At 54.4% G+C, this 6675-nt stretch overlaps 1 protein-coding gene across 1 annotated transcript; it reads right to left on the reverse strand.

The window, feature by feature from the left end:
• Positions 1-2720: 2720 nt before the first annotated feature.
• On the reverse strand, positions 2721-4177 carry RAB42 (RAB42, member RAS oncogene family). The gene is made up of 2 exons (XM_030872191.2): positions 3939-4177; positions 2721-3144 (listed from the first exon to the last, which is right to left on the reverse strand). The coding sequence occupies exons 1-2, from the start codon at positions 4175-4177 to the stop codon at positions 2721-2723; spliced, it is 663 nt and encodes a 220-aa protein (XP_030728051.2).
• Positions 4178-6675: the final 2498 nt, after the last annotated feature.

The following is a 6675-nucleotide window of genomic DNA, read 5'->3' on the forward strand; positions in this document are numbered from 1 at the left end:
TGGCCTGAGGTGGTGGACAAGGCTGTTGGAACACTGAGCTGGCCTGGGGTTTACTGACTGAGCCACATCAGTTTCCCCTCCTGGACTTTAGGTTCCTGTCTTTGAAATGTACAAGATCAGCCTGACCTTACAAGGTTGCTTCACGGTTAATAATAAGTCATAGAAATAATAGTAATAGTAATAATAATATAATAAGCAATAGAAATAGGTCACAGCGTGTGAGCCCATACATATTGTAGGAATTCACATAATACATTAATCTTCACAACAACCCTGTGAGACATAAACTATTATTATCCCCATTTTATAGATGGGAAACTGAGGCTGAGAGAGATGTGTGACTACAGTCTGCTGAACATTCCTCAAGGGAGGCAGTTGGAAACAACGGGCAACATCTCGTCCTTGTTGGTGGACCTTGCCCTGGGTGGGCAGGGCCTTCAGGCTGGTTCTTCCACAGTCGGCCAGGATTCTGAGAGGGGAGAAGCTCAGTTTTTTCTTTCTTTCTCCAGGGACTTGGGGATTTTTTTTTTTTTTTTTTGAGCACCTGACAGCCAAATCCCCACCATCCTCAGGACCAGCTGCTCATCTCCCAAACAAGCTTCAGTTTAGTAGACCTGTACTCCTGTCCGGGGAAGCTCTGGGAGATGAGAAAACACAGACCAAGTTGAGGGTCAGTTCCTGCTTCTTCACTTCATTCTAGCACTCAGCTCTCCAGTCAATTCCTAGAAAGAGCCCAGCTCTCCCTTGCCTCAGGGCTCCTCCCTCACTTACTGGTTTCATTTAACTTCTCTAGGCCTCAGTCTCAACATCAGTAAAATGGAATAATAATACTATAAGAAGTGCCCAATCAATGCTGGATACTGTTCCTTCTGCCTAGATCTCTACTCTTAGCTCAGCTCTTCCTCCTCCTCCTCCAGGTCTCAGATCAAAGGCCATCTCTTGAGAGAGGCCGTCCTTGACCACCTGCTCTAAAGGAGGCCCCCATCACCCTCAGGCCCATCTTCCAGATCTGTGGTCTTCATAGCACTTACAACTGGAAATCATTTAGTTCCACTTACAGGTTTTTTCTCTTCCCCTAGACCCTAGGACTGCTTTTCTGTCATGTTCACTGTTGTATTCCCAGAGCCCAGATCAGAGTAGATGCTCATTTTATTTTATTTATTTATTTTTTGGCCACACATGCAGCTTGCAGAATCTTAGTTTCCCGACCAGGGATTGAACTGGGGCCCGCGGCAGTGAAAGCCCAGAGTCCTAACCACTGGACCGCCAGGGAATTCCCGATGCTCATTTTAAAGCTTTTTTTTTTTTTTTTTTGCGGTACGCGGGCCTCTCACTGTTGTGGCCTCTCCCGTTGCGGAGCACAGGCTCCGGACGTGCAGGCTCAGCGGCCATGGCTCACGGGCCCAGCCGCTCCGCAGCATGTGGGATCCTCCCGGACCAGGGCACGAACCCGTGTCCCCTGCATCGGCAGGCAGACTCTCAACCACTGCGCCACCAGGGAAGCCCGGTTGTGCTCTTTTTGCTGTGGCAACTGCCCATGCCCTGCCCATGCCTGCTGGCACAATGACACCCCCAAGATACCCCCTCTACACCTGCTGAGATCCTTCCTTCCATAAAGCCTTCTTGCATTGCTGCTGGACATCTTGTGCCTAGCAGTTTCTGCTGCAGCTTAAGTTCCCCAGGAGGCAGATTCTGAGCGGGAACTCAGTGTGCAGACTTTTACAAGGGGATTCTTGAGGTCAATACTTGCTTGCGGGGAGGAAGGGAAGAAAGGATTGAGCATGAGAATTTAGCTGTGATGTTGTCGTAACAGTGGCCTCAAGTGACCCCAGGGAGAGTGATGAAGCTGGGTTTTTCCTTCAGAGCTGTCTAGAGTTGAGACAAGAGGGCCAGGCCTTTGAATAGTGCCCCCGCCCCACAATAGACAGAACAGATTGACGCTGGATTGTGGGCTGCTCCGGATGGGTGGGCAGTTCCCAGAGAGAATAAACTGAGCTCCACCACCAGGCAGCACTCCCAGCAGCTGGGAGGTGCAGTGGGGAGGAGGGGAGATGTTGGTGGCTAATCACAGTGTCCACCGTGTGCCCAACAGATGAGCTGTTCATATTCATCCCTGCCTCTCAGATCCAGATCCAGTCCCTGGCTTTGGAGTAGGGGCACTGGGCAGCAACCTGGGTTTGAGGGCACACTTTCTCATCCAAACCTGAGGACCTAAGGAGGCTCCAAGGCTGGCTCAGCCTGAAATTCCCTGCACCTGTCCTGGCCTGTGCAGCAGCGTCCAAACGCTGAGTGGTTCAGCATCTGAGCCCAGGGACGCTGCCAGAAATGGCCACATCCTGGACAAGGGAGGAAAGAGCAGTGATGACAGTTCTTGCCATTCGAGTCTCATTGTGTGGGAGGCTCTGGCTGAGCATAGCCCATTCATCATCTCATTCGTGCCCACAACCCCCTGTGAGGCAGGATCTTCTATGAGTTTCTCTGACCATGGAGGAAACAGGCTCAAGGACAGGAAGTTGCACACCTGGCCTCTTAGATCTTTCTAGTAGAAAGGGGCTGAGCTCTTGAGACCCCCAAATCCAGGAGACAAGACTGTACCAGGATACTGTTTATATTAACCCTCAGGATAGATTCTGCCATATGCCCTCCAGAGAGATACTAACACTCCCCATCTCACCACCACTTATGAGGTCCACACTGCTTTAACCCTTTCCCTCCCAGAGTCAACACTTGCATGGGCCCGGGTGCTGTGTGCTGCTGGGGGGCCTGGGGATTTGGGTGTTCTGGATGAGCCGGACACACCCCCAGTCCTCCTCCAGTTTGATGTCCCCCTGCTGCAGGGCCTGCTGGATGGCATCAGTGAGGGTGTTGAAGGCCAGGTCCACGTTGCAGTTATTTTTGGCGGAGGTCTCCATGAAGGCCATGCCCAGGGAAGCAGCCAGCTCCTCTGCCTCCTGGGCCGAGACACAACGGGTGCTCTGCAGGTCACTCTTGTGGCCAACCAGCAGGAAGATCGCCTTGTCGGGGCCCTGAGTGGCCATGACCTCCTGATGCCAGTCTTGGATGTGTTCAAAGGACTTCCTGTTTGTCACATCAAAGACCAGCAGGACACCCACCACATTCCGGTAAAAGGACCTGGTGATGCACCTGACGGTGGGAGGGAGTAAGTTGGGAGGGGCTTATGCCTTCAAGACACCCGATGCAAGACCACGCCCTCTGTACACTGACTGCCTCACACCCCCAAAGCTCATTTCACACTGCCCTGTGCTTCTCTTTCCCCGTATCTGTCTCTCCCAAGTGACTGTGTGCTCCCCAGTTAGTCAGCAGTTTGATTCCCGTACACTCCTGACCATTCCTCCATTCCTAGAGGAAGCCTCATGTTTTCCTGATCTCAGGCCTTTTTTTCCCCACTCTCTGCCTGGCAAACTCCTACACATCCTTCATGGCCAACACGAATCTCTCTTCCTCTCACATCTCCTTTACACCTCCCTCTCTGACCTCTTGTGGGCTCTCTCAGCACCCAGGTCATTCATGCCTCCAAGTTTCAATATCGAACATCCCTCTGGGGAGGGCGCCAGGTCTTTATTTTTGTTTGTTTGTTTTTTGTGTTTTTGGTTTGTTTGGCCGCGCCAGGAGTCATGCGGGATCTTAGTTCCCCCACCAGGGATCGAACCCGTGCCCCCTGCGTTGGAAGGCGGTTTCTTAACTACTGGACCGCCAGGGAAGTCCCAACCTGCTGTTATGTGTAGGATGAAGGACTCAAGAGTGAAGGAACCAGGTCCAGGGCAGAGACCCCCAGCTCTCTACTTGGGCCACTGAGGCTGACCCCTCTGAGGGATCCCCATGCCCAGGTGGACCAGTACTGACCCCGCCCCAGCCAGAGGCCCCTCACGCCAGCCCCTTCTCGTCCCTCCCCGCCCCACCTCCCACCCACCGCGCACCTGAAGCGCTCTTGGCCCGCCGTGTCCCAGAGCTGCAGCTTCACGCGCGGCCCGGCCCGCAGCTGCAGAGTGCGGCTGTAGAACTCGACGCCCACCGTGGGCACCGACTCGAGCTCCGGTTCGGATTCCGGGATCCCAGGCGCGCCCGCCATGTAGCGCCGCAGCAGCGATGTCTTGCCCACGGCCGCGTCCCCCAGCAGCGCGATCCGAAACTGGTAGCGGCAGCCCCCCGCCTCCATGTCGGACGTCTGGCCTCCCGGGGCCCAGCCACCAACTATGCGGCCCCGCCCCCGCCCAGTCGCAGGGCCCCGCCCCCGCCTCAGGGCGGCCGCTGAGCCACCCAGACCCGGGACTGGAGAACCTGGGGCGTCTTCAGCACCGGGGGTGGACCCGGACCCCGAGGAAACCACCGGGCCCGGTGGAAACACCTGGACAAGTCACTTCCTTGCTCCGAGCCTCAGTTTCCTCCTCTGTAAAATGGAGATGATAGCCCTTACTTCAAGGATGAAGAGATTAACCTAGATAATGTGGGGAGAAGGACTAGGGAGGACCGATAACCAAACGTGCACTGGCCTGGGACCAGCAGCACCAGAGCGTCCACTGTATTCATCCGTTGGGGTGGCTTCTCTCTGCAGCCCCACTCTCTATTAGTCCCCCAGTCGGGCCCCTGCTGCTGCTGGACCCGGAGACACCCCTGAAGAAAGTTGGTTTATAGGTGCTCTTTCCCCGCAAGGTGCCCCTTTCCTGGACCCCCACTGGCCCTGGCCTGGGGCCTCCCGTTCAGTGTTCAGGGTCAACGTTCAACAGCACCCACTGCTTCCTCCCCTCCTGCCTGCACAGGGCCCCAGGGCCCAGAGAGGGACTTGCACACAGGCAGCAGACCACTGCGATTCCAGAGGGAGTGCAGTTTGCTTGTGAACTGGACAGCTAACATTAATGAGGTGAGATGGTCAGTTCCTTATGCTCTGGGACAGCAACCCTTTGAGAAGGCCAGAGTGTGCCCATTTTAGAGCTGAGGAGACTGAAGCTCAGATGTGTGGCTCGTCTCGGGTCACAGTAGGGCTGGGCCTCACATCCAGATTTGTCTCACTCTTCATTACCCCTTGATGTCACAAAAGGGGACCGCAAAGCAAGTTCCCAAAGGACCAGGGCTAAGTGGTCAGGTCCCACTTGGATTAGGGGCAAGGGTAAAGCAGGTACATCTGCATTCAAGATGTACTCCACTCTTTCCAGTCTGGCCTTCTTGACACCCAGGACATAAAGGCTGGAGCTCCGGTCGGTCCCAAACAGCTTGCCTGTTGGTTTAATCCCACTATCCCACTGTGGGCGGGTGTTACCAGTTTAACTTGTTGTGGCAAATTGGCAGTGGGAAGCAGTTCTCACTAATGCAAACCATCATATCATCACATTTCCTCCTTACACAACCTTGTGAGTAGGTGTTAGTCTGCCCAGTGTTGCTGTTGTTGTTGTTTAATATTTATTTATTTGGCTGCATTGGGTCTTCGTTGTGGCACGCGGGCTTCTCTCTAGTTGCAGTGTGCCGGCTCTAGAGTGTGCAGGCTTAGTTGCCCGCGGCACGTGGGATCTTAATTCCCCGACCAGGGATTGAACCCATGTCCCCTGCATTGGAAGGCGGATTCTTAACTACTGGACCACCAGGGAAGTCCCTGCCCAGTGGGTTTTTTTTGTTTGTTTTTTTGTTTTTTGCGGTACGCGGGCCTCTCACTGTTGTGGCCTCTCCCGTTGCAGAGCACAGGCTCCGGATGCGCAGGCTCAGCGGCCATGGCTCACGGGCCCAGCCGCTCTGCAGCATGTGGGATCTTCCCAGACCGGGCCACGAACCCGTGTCCCCTGCATCGGCAGGCGGACTCTCAACCACTGCGCCACCAGGGAAGCCCCCCTGCCCAGTGTTTTTTACAGATGAGAAAACTGATGCTAAGAGAAGTTAAGTAACCAGCCCAAGATCACTCAGCACGAAGACAGACTAGCTGCAAGTCTGTTTCTGGCTGGACAGTTTGGGGACCTGGGAAGGCCCAGGTTTTCTTGTGGCTAACTCTAAGCAAATCTGTGAGAAGACATTCTGTTAGGTCTCCTAGTAATCCTGGCTTTTGGTCACCTGCAGTAGCCTGAAGGGTCCCAAGTCTCTGCTTGCCTCCACCTCCAGGAGCGGGGGGGGGGGTGGGCATCAGCTAGGGTATGTGTGTTGGGGAAGAAACCCGCCCGGCCAGCTCTGCCCAAACCAGGAAGGTCTGCCCCACTCCCACCTGCCCCACTCCCACCTGCCCCACTAATTCTTCCATCGGGATGTTCTTATCACCTTGCTCTGTTCAGCTGGAAAAACAGTTTTTGCGTCAGGGCTGTGCAGATCTTCCTCCGCCCATTCCACCCCCGCCTTTCTTTACCCACCACTGGTGCTCCAGCCATGCTGAACATCTTGCCTCTTCTCAGCCCTCTGCCAGGAACACTCCCCTTCTGCTCGTCAAAGGGTAACTAACCCCTACTTCACTGGCCAGTGAGGTCACAGGCCCTTTTGTCCACTGTCTCCCTTCTAGGCTCAGGCCTCTTGAGAACAAGGACCAGTGGCTGTATCCTCAGTGCTTGGCACAAAGTAGAACTTGGTAAATATTTATGGTTGAATGAATAAAAGTGGATAAATGCTATTCGTTCATTCATTCACTCATTTATTCATTCAAACACCACAACAGAGCTGGGCTGAGGGAGCTACGGGGTCAGAGAA

The sequence above is a fragment of the Globicephala melas genome, chromosome 1 (assembly GCF_963455315.2).
Source record: "Globicephala melas chromosome 1, mGloMel1.2, whole genome shotgun sequence".
Classification (NCBI taxonomy): Eukaryota; Metazoa; Chordata; class Mammalia; order Artiodactyla; family Delphinidae; genus Globicephala; species Globicephala melas.

What these genes read in the sequence shown, in the direction of transcription:
- RAB42 (XM_030872191.2), bottom strand. Translation starts at nt 4,177, where the DNA reads ATGGAGGCGGGGGGCTGCCGCTACCAGTTTCGGATCGCGCTGCTGGGG. An exon ending in GCGGGCCAAGAGCGCTTCAG is followed by an intron (nt 3,145 to 3,938) that starts GTGCGCGGTGGG and finishes TCCCACCGTCAG; the next exon opens with GTGCATCACCAGGTCCTTTT.